This window comes from Nicotiana tabacum, chromosome 19, assembly GCF_000715075.1.
Source record: "Nicotiana tabacum cultivar K326 chromosome 19, ASM71507v2, whole genome shotgun sequence".
Lineage (NCBI taxonomy): Eukaryota > Viridiplantae > Streptophyta > Magnoliopsida > Solanales > Solanaceae > Nicotiana > Nicotiana tabacum.
The window spans coordinates 97,715,129-97,733,836 of NC_134098.1; the positions used below are offsets into that span (position 1 = coordinate 97,715,129).

Sequence of the window (18,708 nt, forward strand, 5' to 3'; positions counted from 1 at the left end):
CTAGATTTTAACTTTTGGAAGTTCTTGTAAATTAATTAAAGTTTCTTTTGGAGAATGCTGTAATTATATAGCTAAACATTCTTTGTGATAAATTATTATACCTTTAATCTTAACAACATATTGAACATTACACTAAAAGTTACAAATATATACTCTAATAGCAATAGAGTTTCTTCTAATTTAAACCTATTTAATTTGCTTATGATCATCCATGCCACGACAGATCTAAGAGAAATTGTGATATAGTTCAAATACATAACAGGAAGAAAAGAAAAAGAGGAAACAAAGAATTGCAAAATGCATTCTGCATATATATAATTGAAGTTACATACGTTTTTGACATACATAACAAAAAAAAATCAAAATTAAATAAAGAAATTCAAGATTCAAGCGATTACTATGGCTTGTTAATTTTGCCAGAGTTGGAGTGATGAGAAACTTTATGCCTAACAGCATATCCATTAAACAGAGCTAAAGCATTGCTAGTAACTTGTGCAACATTAAGAACCTTAGCTTTAATTGTAGCTTTTACTTTACCACCTAATATTTTGTAGCCAGATATTCCATCCATGCAAGTGAAGGCATCAGTTAATACTGTGCTAAGCCAAGTTTGAACATTACTCCTATGCCACATAAAATCATTTTCCTTATCTAAATTCAAATGGTGAAGCTCTTGGACCGAGTTGGAAAGTAGGGAAACACCATCTGAGATTTGATCTAAACAACTTTTCACCACTTGATAATCTTTAGCCTTTGTTTGTTCGAGTTGTTTGCAAACCTTATTCACGTATGCTTTTGCGTAGATAGCCTTAACTAAGCTCACATGCAATGCTGCTCGAGCTAGCTCTTGAGGTTGAGATGTAGAAGTGACGTATTTTGACAAAGAAGTCATACATAGCTTCGGATAACGAGTGCGCCTGCATTGTGACAACACCAATTTGTTGGCATGAGGTTTTGAAAGACTAGCACTAGTGCCCTTCACAGCTCCAACAAAGGAGAAGATAGATATATTGAAGAAAAATAAAATTAGGAAAAGGGTAATTTTTTCCATTGTCTTTTGGGTGTAGAAGGAAGCAAATGGTATAGTTAAATGTGTGAAAAGAGAATTCTTTACAATTGTCTTGATTATTGATGTGGAGAATTGGGCTATTCAGCAATGTTAAGTTTGTGAGAAGATTGCTACGGAGTTATTGTGTTTATATAGAAACGGGTTGTCACTTGTCACATACATAAAAGTTGACTTCGTTTCCTTTAATTTAATGAGTTTACACGTGCAAGAACTTTCAAAGAACCAGATGCAAAGTTTGCGATTAATTTTTGTCAGAGCAATTGGTTTATTGTGTTTCGATTTACTTAATTATTTTGTCAATACAGTGTTGGAGGACTTACGAAAAGTTACCTATTCGTGGCTTTGCCTCATCTTTTCTTGCCACATTTTCTTTAACAACTTGGATAGGATTACAGCTCGCTTTGGTATTAAAACAAAAAAGTTTCGTATATTAGTACTAGACTAGATGAAAGCAAAATATTAAGTACATCCCATAGTTATGCAAAATACTCATATTAGTACTAAGATGAAATTATATAATGAAGCAGCTTCATTATATCATAACTCCTTCAAACTCCAAGCTTTCATAATAATTAATGGTACTGTAACCTACTATCATAAGTTAAATAATGTAAAATATCTTTTACGTTGTCATATATATAACTTAAATTTATAATTGTTTTACATCTCCCTTTAGGGACGGGAACTACAAACCTCAAAGCTCAAATTACACCCAGATGCTATTGAGTTGGTAATTAAGTCGGTTGGCAAGTAAAATCGGTAAATTAAACTGATTAATTAAAAGATAATCTGATTTTACAAACAAATGAAAATTGGTTGTCTGGTAAGAGTGATGCCAACGGTTTGATTAGCTTGTTCGGAGCACGCTTCCTCATCCATGAATACCGCAACTTGTCTCAGACAAAATAAATAAATAAATAAAAGATAGAGTAAATTGCTGACCAACATCATGCTTGTATCAACCTAAATTATTTATTCCATTGTATTCATAAATCTTAAATATATAATAAAGTTTAATGCGGAGATCTGAGATCTCATAATTCAGATTGTTACGCCCTTTATTATTTTGACGATCAAATTTGAGAATCCTACCAGCCATTTTTTAGGTTTAAAAGTAAATAAGAAAGCTTCTTAAAAAAACATAAGAATATGCATACCTGTTTTCAAAATCTTAATTTTATGTGATTTTGGGTTTCAATATCTAAATTTAGAAGATGGTAGATGGTCATTGTATTTTAACGAAGCTGAGGACACCTCTAATGTAATAACTGGAAGTTCCTTATAGAGTTATAGTTATCAAAAAACCTGAACTTGTTAAGTTGATAGCTTCTTTTCAAACTAATGTTCTCATTTCCGCGAAAAACACTTTACTCTATCGTTAACTTAGGTTTGAGAATTTTGTAGAACAAAACAAAAATAAAAATAAAAATTGAGTAGTACACGACAACAATTTAGGTCGAATTGAAGGAAGGTTTCTTAAACCGTCCAAAAATTCAGAACATAGTTAAATTGATAAAGTATTGTTTAGTATCATGTGCTCAAACACTAGAAGCAGCTAAGATTATGGTCCATGCATAACGCAACTAAGGACAGACAAAATGTTAAGGTTTTGTTTTGCTTTTTGTTTTTTCCTTTCTTTTTTGGCCCTCCTTTGATTCTTTTTTCCTATGGTCTCTCCTACAAACAAGAAATAAATAAGATCGTTCGACCAACTAAACTTCTCCGAATATTAACTAATAGAAGGTGCGTAGAAGATGACTTTATGATGATAATTTAACTAGAAAACAAATCCTATTCTCTTCTTCTTCTTCTTTATTTTTTTATTTTATTTTATTTTATTTTGCAGTTGCTAAGCTAGGTTTTTCCCTTAAAAAGAAAAAGATTCAAAGTGATTGACTAAAATAAAATCTGGAGAGTAAGTTGGTTAGAAGAGCATTGGATCTCCCGCTCAATGGTTATACATCGTTGCCTCGGAATCATTGCTTATCAGAAAACAAAATATTTTTACAAAACATTTAAGAAATCTATTGCCTTGGAATCATTTCAAGTTCTTTCAAAGATGACAGATGAATAATTCTGTTTTAAAAAAAAATTATTTTGTAAAACACACCGCCTGTCATCTTATATTTTATTTCCAAGATATGGAAATATATGATTTGGACTGAAATAAACAGAGCTGATATTACTACTAAGATCCATTTCCATATTATAAATTAAAACTAATGATCTGTAAATTTGTACAAGTCATAGTGTATTGGTATTATCGAGGATATTACAGCAAAAATATACGATGTGCATTAATCTGTCAATGTATCCCTCAATATCCATGGTTGTTACAGCAACTAAGCTACAACTGTTACAGACATGGCGAAACTATTTTAACTAGCACACATGTCGGTCATTTTCAAACACTTGAAAGCCCGAAGAGTGCTAAAAATTGTTTTAAATTTGATATGTCGTGATATTTGACTTCAAATAATGAGACTCTTATTTTAAAATGAAATATCATTAACGTTTTGATTTAATTTGTACTCTTCTTTTGCTTGATTTAATCCTCAAGTCTGAAAAATCATTCACATAAATCACAAGTAAAAGTTTTAATTGTCTATTCTAAATTTGATTGATAGAATATAACTTTAATGAGTAATAGAGAAGTTACTAATCGCACAAATGCATAACCGAACCATACTAAGTTTATTTTAGTATGATATCGGTATAACATATCCAAGTTGAATACCGAAAATACAGAACGGAAATCTTTAAAAACCATACCAAACCAACGAGGAACACCGCTTTATCTAGTCATTACTGAAGACACATTTTACATCAGACAACCAGTATGTAACAACACTTGCCAAAACATAAGGCATGATAAAGTATAATCACACGATATACATATAGAAATCAACATAATACGAAGACGTAAAGAACAAAATATCATTCTGTAACCTTCACGCCGGTTAGGTAGACTTGGCATTGGATCACACTGCCGCCGATATAGAAACCAGGCATAACCATCAGACCAACCTTAGGCTTCTCCTCGTTTTCGTCTACGATAAAGTTCTTCAGGACGCTTTCCATATAAACCTCTGAGAACTCACTTCCCTTCTTGACTTGAAATACTCTAACTGGAGGATCAAATGAATATGCCAACCTATGCAAAAGCCAAATTGACTTGGCTAGTTTCAGAAAAGCCTGGTAGAAAGCTGTTCTTGGGTGCCCGCCACCCATAATGTAGTTTCGCTGATCCAAGTTCCCAAAGAATGAAGCCTCCATCTTTGGATGAACCACCACTATATATTTGCTCCGGCAGAAGTTCCCAAAAAGGGAATCTGGACTTTGGCCTACAGCATCCAGTGGATCCATTTCACGCAATGCAAGATACTGGTGGAAAAAACTATCCTTGGTGACAGCTGAATTCTCATGTTTCACAGAGAAGAACTCGTCCTGAAATCCGGTGAACATTCTTTGGCAGATATGTGACTCAAACGCATACTTCTTGTGAGCTCTCTTTGCATAAGCTATATCCGGCTCAATAGAGTTTGCTGCAGCGTCAAGATCCCAACCAGCAGCTTTCATCATGTTGATCAATGGCTTAGAGAAGTCGTGAATGGCCCTATAAGCAGCTTCCACAGCTGACCTGAAAAGCTCAGGTGTTAGGTCCATGACAAAAAGCCCGTTCTCGTCAACTGCATTTTCTGATTCTTTGGCTGACAAGCCCCTGAGCTTAAGGTTTTTCTCCAATTTGACCCGCTTCTGATTGGCCTCTTGTATCTGATGCTGCAGCTGACCAATCTCAGAATCTTTATTCTGAATCTCAGATTGAAACTTCTTCACCATAACTTCATAAGTTTTCAACAAACTCTGCTGTTCTTGGATCTCCGCAGCCAAGCGAGAGTCCTGAGGTGAAACACACACAGGTTTGGGATTATGCTCCCTGTAGAAGTGCTTGAGTTCAGAGAGATTCTTCAGCTCTGAAATTACAAGTTTATCGGCAGCTTGGATTTTATCCGGGTCGTAAGGAGTATGAGCAGATTGGAGTTGAATGTAGGCAGACTTCAGGGAAGAGATATTTGTAAAAATTCTAGATACCATAGCTTCAACTGCTTCAGGATTTTGGTTTGTGGCTTCCTCCATAGGTTGCGGATGGACCTTTTGGCTGTTGCTCTCGCGGAGTTGTGTATCTTTTGCACCACTGGGTTGCATAGCTACTTGTAATGCGATAAGATTAATCAAATCCCAAACCCTAAAAGATTGTGGTGATTAACCTGTAAAACCCAAACCCTGTCAGAGATGCATGAAATAATCACAAACAGGCAAATAAGAATTTCCAAACATCTAACAGTTGCAGTGTCCAGAAAAATCTGCCAAAGTCGAAAACAAAAAATCTATAACAAATAGCAGTAGAGTGCACTTGGGAAAGCAACAAAGCAGCAAAAGATCAAAAGCTTGGCGACACCTAAACAAAACAAACCCTGGTACAATCACCATCCATCCTGAGCAATTTTACCATAAGATCTCATAAAGAGAAGTTCTGAACGGAGAGTTTATTGGAAACAAACTCTCTATCTTCACTAGGTAGGGGTAAGGCCTGCGTACACACTACCCTCCCCAAACCCCACTTGCCGGAATATACTATTGTTGTTGATCTCATAGAGAGAAGTAAATGTTTTTTGTTTGGTAATTAAAGAGAAATAAATGTTATTATACTTTACCTTATCAGAAAAGGAAAAAGAGAGAAGTAAATGTTATTATACTTTACCTTATCAAAAAAGGAAAAAAAGAGAGAAGTAAATGTTATTAATGCATCCAGATCAGAGCAGCAATTCATCAGTATCTAACAAAGCAAATACGGGGATCCCTTATCAATTTTTAAGTTATAACTCACAAATTTGCTCCTGTCATTGTCTGCCCCCACAATCCTCCATTCAGCAAGGAAGAAGTTAGGATCAAGAAAAGTTCAAGAATTCCACCCCAACTCCTCCAAGCCTCCATAAAAAGTAAATTTGTTACCAAACTCTAGAAAAGTTTCTTCACTTGAATTCTCCAAACCAACAAAAGGCAATACATGTAACTGACAACAAAGATAATCAGATGACACCTTCTGTTGCACCAATTTCAAGCACGATAGTTTGGAGTGCGGAAAATTTAAAAAGAAAACTGGTATTTAAGTCAGCTTACGATAGAGGGGCAGGCTATTACCCCCCCCCCCCCCCCCACAAATCGATCCAGGTTGAGTCATCTAACTCAAATAAGTTTCTCAGTTATCCCCCCAAAAAAATGTACGGATGTGCTCAACCGTCACCTATCCCATCCGCCAACTACCTTACACTTCTTCCTTTACCCCAAAAGAATAAATGAGATGAAATTTACTTCTTTAGACATTTACATACAATGTACAGTCAGAAACATTTTTCGTTCTTCTCCTTCCAAATTAGCCAATAGAGATGTGACAATGTTGTTCCACCAAGTTCTACTCCTCTCATTACCGACCTTCGATACACTTGCCCCAATGTCGTTGGCACAACCCATGAAATGTTAAACAAAGTGAAAACCAAGCCACAGCTGTGATGTAGACCTACAATGCAATGGTATATGACATGTGACCTCTCATGGCTTTTCATACAAACTAGACCGACTCACCATGATATGTTTTTTTGATAAGGCATTATTATGCAATGGTATATGACATGTGTCCTCTCATTGCTTTTCATACAAACTAGACCAACTCACCATGATATGTCTCCTTCCTTCAAGGTTTTTTGATTGTTATGGATCGCTTCGACGGGGCTACAGGAGATTTTTACAGAGACACCAGCCCTGTCAAGCCAATAGTCCTGTCAAGCAAGCCCAAAACCTAAATCCCACACGACCTTTAACGCCCTCCTCGGCTAGCGGGTCTCTTAGGGAACCTCCGGTTACATTACCATAACATGTTGTCTGGGCTCTACAGTCTCAACCTTAGAACCGTCGGGTGATACAGTACTTAATAATAACAAAACATGTTAGTAGTAGCTTAGTATGCCTAAGCTCAACACAAAACTGTTTAGTCTATCATTTTGGCTAAATGAATACCCATATTAAGGGAATTAAACAATATAAAAAATCAAAGTACCTAAACAAGTCAAGGTTGTAGCCAATGCCTGAACTTTTCAGATTTTATTCAATAAAACTGTATACAAGAGTGTTTTTACAAAGAAATCAGAGGGAAGGGTTTTTTAAAACTTGTCTCTAACTAAGTCAGATGAGATCCTTATATAATGGATCCGTTCTAAAACCAACAAAAATCTAATAGTAAATGGCCGACAACATTGACATAATTGATAATATGTGGCTGACAAAGAAAAGGTAATAAAATTTGTGCATAATTGATAATTTGTGCAGGGTCTTTGCATTATTGGTACTGCTGGGTCCGCTGAGTCATATCACGATATTTTTTCCTTTGTCCTTTTGCTGTCTAGAAGATTCTTCTACCTGCTCTTTAAATTTTTTCAACAATTCTTCAATATTATCTAGATTGACTTCTTCTTCTTAGCTTTCTCCTGCCGCACAGATCTCATCATCTTCTGTTGTATTACCCACAAATGCCATCGAAATATCATCTGATTTTTCTATATCCATATTCTGCATTAAATCATTTTTTACTTCTTCAAAATAAGAAGCATATATCTCTTTTTTAGAGATGGCTCCTTTCTTCATCGGGAGCTTTCTTGTCATTTGCTTAAATAGACTTAAATCTTCCATTTTGGCATTTGCCTCCACCTGACTGTTATATTCCTCAATTTAATGCAGAATCTGAATATATAGCCTCAGTGTTGTAATAACAACAAAGATGATGAGTTTTATAATATCTACTCCAGTTTAAAGACCTAGATATTAATGTCCTGGCAAATGATAACCTAATAGAGTTACTAAAAATAATCAAGGATAGAGATTAGATCTCAGATCATTGATAAAATGGACAAATCATGTACAAGTCCTATTATAGAGAATGAAGAAATTCCTTCTCAAAAAGGGTCATATACAATGTCAGAAGTCAAGAGACTTCGGAAAGAAAAGACCCAGGCCATTGACAGACCAACAACCATCCAAGATTTGGATGAAGAGATTTATAATCTCAAAAAAGAAGTCAAAGCTTCAAATGTAGCTTTGGATAAAAGAGTCTCAAAATTAGAGGATCCTAATATAGATCCAAGACAGAATTTTAATATTGATATAATAGAAGCAGGTACTTCTATTACTAAAGGAAATTTTTTTAGACATATAGGTTTTGCAGATGACGAATTTTTGCAAAAACTTGAGTTAATAACTTCTCAAAAGTTTTCCATAAAAGTCACTCTTTTAATTGATTACAATTTAAAAAGAGAGTTTACTATTTTAATAGACGGTGGTGCAGATCTAAATTGTATAAAAGAAGGATTAATACCTTCAAAGTATTTTCATAAAAGTACTCATAATTTGAAGAATGCCAGTGGGCAAAAAATGAGTATTAATTATAAATTACCTAGAGCTTATATTTATCAAGATAAGGTTTGTATTCCCGAAACCTTTGTTCTTGTAAAAAATATTTCTAATGATATCATTTTAGAAGTTCCATTCTTTCATCATATATTCCCATTTACTAGGTGGGACTCTACAGGATTTTCAGGAACTTTTGATAATAAACAAATCAATTTTGAGTTTATAAGCTTTTTCAAAGATTTATAAATGAGATAAAAGATAATATTATTGCAAAGAATAGGTAAGTCAATTTTCTCAAAAATGAGATTTATAGCTTGACCATAGAAGACAATTTACAAAGTCCGAAACTAATAGAAAAAATTGATTTTCTTAAAAATCAGTTTTCTTTGCAGGTATGTGGTGATCATCCAAGTCAATTTTGGGAAAGGACGAAGACCAGGCCTTGCCAGATGAATTCTGAATATCTGGATTTATGCAAAAAAAAAAAAAAAAAAAATTGATTCTTTGTTGCATAAAGCTCTTATAAGACCTTCTAAGTCTAAATGGTCTTGCACAGCTTTTTATGTTAACATGCTGAATAGGAACGTGGTGTTCCAATGTTTGGTTATAAATTAAAAGCCCTTAAATAAGGTCTTAAAATGGATTAAATATCTGATCCCTAATAAGAAGGATTTATTAGATAGACTTCATGATGCAATTATATTTTCAAAATTTTATCTGAAATCAGGTTATTGGCATATTCAAATATCCGAAGCAGATAAGTACAAGACTGCTTTTAATGTCCCAATGAGCCAATTCGAATGGAATATTATGCCCTTTGGATTAAAGAATGCCCATTCTGAATTTCAGAAAAATATGAATGATATTTTCATACCCTTGATAGTAACTAGAAGTAGATAATTGAAGAAATAGAACAAAGAAGTTAATATTATTGGCAATAGTTTGTGCAAGAATCTTAAACACAACTACACCAATAAAGTTGTCCGTATGGAGAGGACAATGCTCCAGAATAAAGTAGTTTAATTCTGATAATGATACCTACACATTACAGGATCTATTACTTATATAATAGGCCGACTAACAACTGCATAACCTATTCGGATAAAGATAGATAACTTCTAATAACCATAATAAAATTGCTAAACAGATAACTTCTAATAACTGAAAGCTCCGGAAATTATCTTCTCCTAAATTTCTTTGCTTCTTCTGGAAGATACATGGCTTATCAACCCTATACTAATTTTATAATAGTATATATTGATGATATTCTTGTATTTTCTAAAAATTTAGAAATACATTTCAAATATTTAGAACTTTTCACAAAGATATAGTTATACAGAAAAATATTAGTAACTTCTAAGCCTAAATTGTTTCTTTTTCAAACTAAAATAAGATTTCTAGGCCATAATACTGAAAAAGGAAAAATTATTCCTATTCAGAGAAGTATTGAATTTGCTTCTAAGTTTCCTAATATTATAACTGATAAAACACAGCTTCAAAGAGTTTTGGGAAGCTTGAATTACATTTCTCCTCTTATAAAGGATTTAGCCAAAGATACGTCAATTCTATATGAAAGACTAAAGAAGAATCCAAAAGCTTGGACTGATTAGCCAATCCAACTTGGGCAAAAATAGTTGAAACTGATGCCTCGGATATTGGATATGGAGGAATATTAAAGCAATGTTCTCCAATGGATAAACAAGAATATCTTGTTCAATTTTATTCGGGAAAATGGAATAATCCCGGAAGATCTTTGCTATAGTAAAACGTGTGTTGAAATTCCAATCTGATTTATATAATCAGAAGTTTTTAATAAAAACTGATTGCCAAACAGTAAAGTTTATCTTTAATAAAGATTGTAAACATGATGTTTCTAAACAGATGTTTGCAAGATGGCAAGCTTTATTGGCACCATTTGATTTTGAGATAATTTATAAAAAGGGATCTGATAATAGCCTCCCTGATTTTCTCACTAGAGAATTTTAAAGTTCATAACTTCATTATTCATAAACAGATCATGAGACCAGACTTCAGGACCTCTCGAAGGAGAGGAAGAGTAAGGCAATCAGGATGTTCCTATGGCAGAGGCAGTGTCCTAGGCTCCTAGCCCAAATAGGAAACTAGCAGTTAATAGTTGTTAATATTGCAGTAACTTCTGGTATTAATACAGTCCTGACAGATGACAACCATGAGAATATTGAGGTTTACAACTAGAACGAAACAAAAGAGATAATAATTCTCCTAGAACAATCTGACCTGAAATGGAAGGATAATCCCTGGCAGCTCATGACCAGGTATTTTGATACAACACCATGCTACACTTGCATATAAATACAGAATGCATATGAAATGGTTCTATTATCCACTGGATCTGCTGATATTCAGCATTTTTATCCGGCTAATACAAAGAGAGTTTATAACTTCTCTAAAATTATAATAAAAAGTATTTTAGCCTCAGATGAATGGGGGCTCAGTACTTTCAAAGAAAGGGAATACACCCATCCAGTTCATAAGCTCTCAGTTAAATTCAATTACTGGGATTATATGGATAGCTTTAATAAAGCTTTGTTACGTGAAAACTCTAATAAGAAACATTCTTTGGTTCATAAAATTATGGTCCAATATGTTTAACCAGTAAATTCCAAATTGGTTTTGTAAATAGTGGATATTATATGATCTTTCTTTGGAAATTCTTCCAGACCAGTTCAAGTGCTTATATGCAAAAAGGGTAGATCACCCAGAATTATCAGTCTACAAAAGAAGATATCTTCTTTGAAGGCATGGCAATAATGTATTTCTTTATAGAATTCTCCATATCATGGATCATGAAATGGGATGCGGAGGTAAAACAAACAATGGAAGGATTTTCCTATCTAAATATAATTTATTATACAAAGTTTTGGAATAAGCTACTCTAGAAAGATCCTCGGGGAAAATTCTTGGTCAAGAAATTCTTGATAATATCGTGGTTGGGGGGGAATTGAGGATATAACAATCAGGTGAAGGCAAATGCCAAAATGGAAGATTTAAGTCCATTTAAGCAAATGACAAGAAAGCTCCAGATGAAGAAAGGAGCCATCTCTAAAAAGGAGATAATTGCTTCTTATTTTGAAGTAAAGAAGTTTTAATGCAGAATCTGGATATAGAAATATCATATGATATTTCGATGGCATCTGTGGGTAATACAACAGAAGATGATGAGATTTGTGCGGTAGGAGAAGTCCAGGAAAGCCAAGAAGGAGAAGTCAATCTAGATAATATTGAAGAATTGTTGGAAAAATTCAAAGAGCGGGTAGAAGAATCTTCTAGACAGCAAAAGGACAAAGGAAAAAATATCGTGATATGACTCGGCGGACCCAACAGTACCAATAATACAAAGATCCTGCACAAATAATACAACCGAAGGGCCCCTCATTAATAATAGAGGGAATCAACTTTTTAAAGTTGTTTGTTTTATTACCTTTTCTTTGTCGGCCACATATTATCAATTATGTAAATGTTGTTGGCCATTTTACTATTAGATTTTTGTTGGTTTTAGAACGGATCCATCATATAAGGATATCATCTGACTTAGTTAGAGGCAGGCTTCAAAAAAACCCTCTTTGATTTCTTTGTAAAAAGACTCTTATATACAGTTTTATTGAATAAAATCTGAAAAGGTCATGCATTGGCCACAACCTCGACTTGTTCGGGTAGTTTGATTTTTAATATTGTTTAATTCCTCTAATATGGGTATTCATTCAGCATAAATGATAGTCTAAACAATGTTGTGTTGGGCTTAGGCACACTAAGCTACTACTAACATGTTTTGTTATTATTAAGTATTGTATCACCTGACGGTTCTAAGGTTGAGACTGTAGAGCCCAGGCAGCATGATAGTGCAGGCAGTTCGTCCAGGTTATGGTAGCATAACCGGAGGTCCCCTGAGAGACCCTCTAGGCGAGGAGGGCGTTAAGGGTCGTGTGGGATTCGGATTTTGGGCTTGCTTGACGGGGCTGGTGTCTCTGTAAAAATCTCTTGTAGCCCCGTCGAAGCGATCCAGAACAAATTATTATAATAATAATAATAATAATAATAATAATTGTTGTTGTTGTTACAATTACTAATATTATTTATTTAAATTAAACTTATTTTGCACTTAGCTGCCTGTGGACATTTTTCCGTATAAATAGGATACTTGGGCCTTGTTAGAAGGCAGATCTCTTTACTTGCATTTCCTTCTTTTGTATATGAGATAAACCCCGAAAATTGGCCTTGGCCTCCCATCTTTGTGTCTTTCATTTCGTTATCCCTCCAACCTTTGAGTTTGTGTGATTGCCTTGGTCCAAAGCACGATTTTGTGCTTGTTTCTTGTTAAGGGCTGAAGCAAGAGTAGTAGTCAGGCTATCTTGCTGCCCTCGCTGAGCCCCCAGAAAACGGGTCCGCGACAAGTGGTATCGGAGCAAAGGTTATCGAGAGGATTCATATAGCCCAGCTAGTATCGGATTGAGGCGTAGTTGACCTGTTTTTCCAAAATCCTACACTCGTTGCACAACTAACACCAAAGTCAACTCCGATAAGATAAGTGTATGGAGAAAAAATATGGATGAAAAGAAATTCACTTGCATTGTTTTCCGGCTGTTATGAATGTTGTAAGTTGTTTTTTGTCGTTACCCTTTGTTGTTATTATTATTACAATTACTAATATTATTTATTTAAATTTAACTTATTTTGCACTTTGTTATTTAGTATGATGATGACATGAGCTAAGCTTAAATGTAGAAACATGATCAGTGAGGATTCATATAGCCCAGCTAGTATCGGATTGAGGCGTAGTTGTTGTTGTAATCCATTACATCACCTGTTTTTCCAAAATCCTACACTCCTTGCACAACTAACACCAAAGTCAACTCCGATAAGATAAGTGTATGGAGAAGAATTATGGATGAAAAGAAATTCACTTGCATTGTTTTCCAGTTGTTATGAATGTTGTAAGTTGTTTTTTGCCGTTACCCCTTTGGCCCAACAGTCCATTCAAATCATCTTCTTTCACTCTAAGTCGGAAAAAGAACCTGTTTTCACTTCTCATCAAAGTTTGATGCTTTTCAAAAGCCTTCTTAATGTAATCAAGCCAGCATCGCTTAGACTATATGGGAAGAAATAAGAGATGTTTTGAAGACAAACAGGAGCAAATGCAGTCTGTGAAATATAGTTGTTTGCATTATTTAAACTATTGGAAAAATGAAAATGTTGTTACGACTTTACATAACCTGCTGGACATACTAGACTGCTTAGGATATTAATGTAGCCAAGCAAACATTATCTCTGTATTTTCGCAGTATCAGCTTGATACTGTTTTAATAAAATCTTAACTTGTCAAAAAAAAAACCTTATTGAATTTTCACACCAGTCTTGAGTGAATTTTCTATTTCCAGAATCGCCAGGGTGCATTTTCACAGTCACAAATCACCAACGCTTCGTCAAAGTATCAAAGTCTCCCAAATTTTCTAAGTTTCTATGAAGATCTCTCTCAACAGAAAGCTGTTTCTCAAAGTTGACTCTAGCATATTGGCCACCATTAGACCAAAAGCCAGACGCTTAATTTGAACCACAAAGATCATAAAGATAATTGGTAACCTAGAATAGATAACACGGAGATGTAACTTAAGAGAAACTGCATATAGCAGTTAGCAGAAGGGAATCAACTTGCCACTGAAAGGTATGCGTAAAAACTAAAGGAGATCCTATGTTGAATAGCCAGAAGGCTCCAAAATAAACTTCAAAGCAGCACAATTTTTCACAAAATACGTGGACAAACTATGGTAAATCAAGAGCCTCAAAGGGACACTAATCATAATATTGATTCAAAGAAAGTAAGGAAATTGCACATAGAAACACCTCTAGGAGCAGCAGTAGCGCGAGAATTAGAGTAAACAGGGACACAGTCTACGAAGTATGATACTACATATTAAAGAGATGGAGATAATCTGAATAACATACCAAAGAAAACTACAGAGCGACGACTGAAGGTGTCCAACATACATAATAACCTTAACACTGCAAAACCCAATAACAAAAAAAATAGAAACAACATCAAACATAACTAAGCAGCGTTGATTATTCTGCAAGATTGGCAATATAAACATCTAACTGACATTATTTCTTCCACAAAACAAAAACACCCAGTAGCCCATTTGTTTATACAAGGTCAAAAATCATAGTAACCCTTTGCTTCTTCTTTTTCTATGGAATCATGAAATCAAGTAAATCCCAATTGTTTAAAGCAATTAGAGAACAAGGCAAACCCCTAAAGCTATAAGTTACACAAAAAAGGTTGGATTTTTTCCCCTTCCAAATGAAGATAAAACCCTAGGAAAAGTAACGTCAATTTGTTCAAGAAAACAAGTAATATAAAACCCCAAAGAGGTAAGTAAGTTTGTTATAATGAGAAAAAAGGGGTACCTGATCGGAGATCCAGCAGACGAGTTACCGGAATTGAAAAACAGAGTTTATTAAAGCTATGGTGGTGGTGGTGGTGGTGGTGGAGTTTTCCGACAATATCTCAAACCTTGGGAAGCATCTTTGTTTGTCTGTTCTTTTTAATCTTTCGGTGGTAGCCGTAGCACGCCTGCTGGATTTGGTGCTTTCTATAATTACCACCCCCACTTGCTATTACTGTAGTAGAAATGCCCTTTCAGGTTTATTTTTAAGAAAGAAATATTTCAATTCGCCAAATTACCATACCATTTTAGTACATTGTCCAATATGTACATTATTTTATTAAGTGAAGGTTTGGACATAAGATTTTTTTGTTGTAATTTTCGGAAATCATTATTGTTTGTTTAGTGGCTATTCATTTTCTATAGCTATCATATATATAATTATTTTATATAGCTACTATTTAGTTGTTACGCGATTGTATTTGTTGTATTCGCGCTACTATATTTATGAATACAGTAGTGAAATTCGCCTAGAAATAGGGGAGTCCAACTGTGCGACTGTATTCGTTGTATTCGCGTTGTTGTAATCATGAATACATTAGCAGAATTCGCCTAAAAATTAGGGGAATCCAGTTATTTAATAACAGAAAGAGGGATCATTTAGCGTGTATCACTCCTAATTTAACTCAACAAAATCAATTCTACATAAATTTTGTCGTTATTGTGTTGTATTCCATGTATTCGCGCGACTGTATTTATAAATACAGTGAGGTAAAAAACGGGAATTACATATATTTAATTATGTATTTCATGTATTCGTGCGAATGTATTTATAAATACAGTGAGGTAATCCGCCAAAAAAATAGTGATTACGGGTGTTTAATAACGGAAAGCGCAATATTGAATTGTATTCAATTTCACTGTATTGAATTCAGTTGTATTCAAACAACAAAAAATCAAGAAAATAGGGTGTATATCGTTCTATTCAATTCGACTATATACATTATATTCAAGTCACAAATATTTACTATTATATATTGTATTCAATTCACCGTATTCAATTCGACTGCATTCAAACAACAAAAAATCACAAAACACAGTGATATTCGACTGTATTCAAAAAAATACAGACCTTCAGAATACATAAATACATGCGAAAAAATAATATATTTATACAAAAATACAATACATCTGAGCGTATTTGTATATAATACAATATATTTATATCATTGTATGTGACTAAATAGCAAAGAAGAGAAGAAAGTTCGTCGGAGATGACGTTTTCCGGTAAAGCAAAATATTGTATACATTATATTAAAACTAAAAATGGAGACAAATAAAAATTCGGCCCTCAAATCTTCTTCGGCATAGCCATGGCCAGATCTGTTTGCCTAAGAAGAGGAGCCAATAGTGGATGATGACGCCGACGATTCTGACTCATAGGTATGTAGAAATTGATGATTCATCGTTATAAGAACTTATGCCACGTTATTCATCCAATGTTCATGTTGGTGTACACACTTTAGATTGACTGAACATGTAGAAGTATTTTTAATTGCAGTAACCCTAGAGGATTCGACCAGAGAATTCACGATTACAAGCAGGTATTTTGCTCTAATAGAGAGAGAGAAAAGAAAAAATTTGTTGAGATTTTGAGAGAGAATCGTATGTTAACATAAAGAAAGAGAAAGAAAAACACAAATAGCCTATTTCACGCTGTAATGGTAGTGTATACCATAAATACCTATTTTGCTATAAAATATAAAAGGTAGCTATAGAAAATAATATCTTAAAATGGTTTTAGTTTATAATAAATAGGGTGTATACCTTTGCTATAGGAGGTAAAATTTTCATTTATTTTTCAATTGAAAATAGTATCTGAAAATTAGAGTTGTGTTTGGACATGAAGATAATTTTGGGTTGTTTTGAATTTTTGTGAGTGATATGAGTGAATTTTTGAAAAATGGTTTTGGAGTTTTTCAAATCTTCTAAAAGTTCCAAAATTCATATTCAAGTGAAAATTTGAACCAAACATTGATTTCGAAAAAAATAAAAAAATTCTTATGTCCAAACGGCTCTTTCTTTTTTTATCTCTCTTTTTCTTCTTCTTAATGTTACTGTTTGAAGTACCAGGCACGGGTAAAGTAATTCAACAAATTCAGTTTTTTTTATTTTTTTTGTTATGATTGCAGGTTTTAATACTTGAGACATAAAATCAAAATTTGAAATGTGTGTATATATAGCAACAAAGTGGCAGACGGCTTAGCAAAACATGAAAGCAATAAGCAAGTTTTAAAAATTTAATGATCTACCTCCTCCTTTTATACTATCATCTTTTGAAAATGTATCTAATACCTAGGCAAATCAAACTATGTATTAAACCGTATTAGTAATAATATTAGTTGAGTATCTTTTTTCTGAAAACCATTATTTTATTATTTATTAAAATTATTTTCCAGGATAAAGATGTATTGAATTGAAGTATGTGTGTTGGAAGAAATAAAAAGTACACCGCTCAAATTAAACCATAAATTGCTGATTTCTTCAACACTTATCAATTACTATGTTCGCGCCTTGTGTTCATTTCATGTTAAGGAAATTTGTAGGATCGTGGAATTATTTTACACCATTATATTCGACCAAATAAAATAAGTAATTTGGCTAAAAAGAGAAAAAGAGGAACTGAAATGAAGGAAATGTCATTGAAGAAGATGCCTTCCAGGCTTGGTAGGACAAAATGTCAATTAGAGACTATTAACAAAATTAAAGTAATTTTACTTGTATATCTACTCCACTCCGTGTCTGAAGCTCATTATTTTGCAATATTTGCTTGAAAGAAGAATTTCTAGAAAGTTCTATATGTATATTATAAAAACATAGTGTTTTATGAAAGAAAATAAGTAGGCACATAATGTACTCCATAATATCTGCTGTGGTTAACCTCTATAGATTTTTTGTCTCATATATACTCTAAAGAATTTCATTACATCTATCTCTCCGGGAAAAAAAATGAAAAAGGCAAAATTCAATTTAGACCTAATAGCCCGTTTGGACATAAAAAAAAATTCACTTTTTGTTCGAAAAAAATGAAATTTTTTCGAAATTAGTGTTTGACCATAAAAATTTTAATGAATTTTGATTTTTTTCGAAAATTTGAAAAATTACAAAAAACTGTTTTCAAAATTTTCACCGATATCACTCACAAAATTTCAAAAACAAAATAAAATTATATTCATGTCCAAACACAACTCTATATTTCAAATATCATTTTCCCCGTATCTAGAAAGAAAGATTTTCATATTTATTGCATGCTCGGTAACACAATGAGGCAATCCCTGTGTCGACTGATTTATTATACCTTTAGTCCTTTAGTAACAGAAACATAGCACTAGGCGATAGTTTGTGCCCATGTGTTGCTATTTCTTTTGTGGGTTTAATGTTGATTGTAATGGCATATCATAATTTCATCTTTCAAGAAGCTTGACTTGTCCAAACTGTAGCAATTTTGGAATCAATCAATGACGTAGAAATGATCTTTTGAAATTCGTGGTTGATTGGGTTCGGATTTTGCCCAACTCATCATGAAGTTAATTTGCTTTTCCTAATTTTCTGCAATTTAGTGCCTCGTATATATTGTTACCTATTACCTATTTGATTCTGTGTTTCAGGCCTATCGGTCCAGCATGTTGAAGTCTTTTAAACAGATGATATTCTGTGGCGAATGGATTGCTCTTACTCTGCATTTCCATATTTCATCTT

At 33.6% G+C, this 18,708-nt stretch overlaps 2 protein-coding genes across 4 annotated transcripts; both read right to left on the bottom strand.

Annotated features, from left to right (window-relative positions):
- Nucleotides 1-290: 290 nt before the first annotated feature.
- On the bottom strand, nucleotides 291-1,152 carry LOC107770148 (21 kDa protein-like). The gene has a single exon (XM_016589419.2). It carries the CDS (start codon nucleotides 1,049-1,051, stop codon nucleotides 398-400), a length of 654 nt encoding a protein of 217 aa, XP_016444905.1. The 5' UTR covers nucleotides 1,052-1,152; the 3' UTR covers nucleotides 291-397.
- Nucleotides 1,153-3,812: 2,660 nt separating this feature from the next.
- On the bottom strand, nucleotides 3,813-15,188 carry LOC107770141 (protein GRAVITROPIC IN THE LIGHT 1). 3 transcript variants are annotated; one of them, XM_016589411.2, is made up of 3 exons: nucleotides 14,972-15,188; nucleotides 14,510-14,566; nucleotides 3,813-5,337 (listed from the first exon to the last, which is right to left on the bottom strand). In XM_016589411.2, the coding sequence occupies exon 3, from the start codon at nucleotides 5,273-5,275 to the stop codon at nucleotides 4,007-4,009; it is 1,269 nt and encodes a 422-aa protein (XP_016444897.1). In that variant the 5' UTR covers nucleotides 5,276-5,337; nucleotides 14,510-14,566; nucleotides 14,972-15,188; the 3' UTR covers nucleotides 3,813-4,006. The 3 variants fall into 3 exon arrangements, with proteins under 3 accessions (XP_016444897.1, XP_016444898.1, XP_016444899.1); XM_016589412.2 differs by having other exon boundaries at nucleotides 3,813-5,353; nucleotides 14,972-15,122; XM_016589413.2 differs by lacking the exon at nucleotides 14,510-14,566 and having other exon boundaries at nucleotides 14,972-15,125.
- Nucleotides 15,189-18,708: the final 3,520 nt, after the last annotated feature.

What these genes read in the sequence shown, in the direction of transcription:
- LOC107770141 (XM_016589411.2), bottom strand. Translation starts at nt 5,275, where the DNA reads ATGCAACCCAGTGGTGCAAAAGATACACAACTCCGCGAGAGCAACAGC.
- LOC107770148 (XM_016589419.2), bottom strand. Translation starts at nt 1,051, where the DNA reads ATGGAAAAAATTACCCTTTTCCTAATTTTATTTTTCTTCAATATATCT.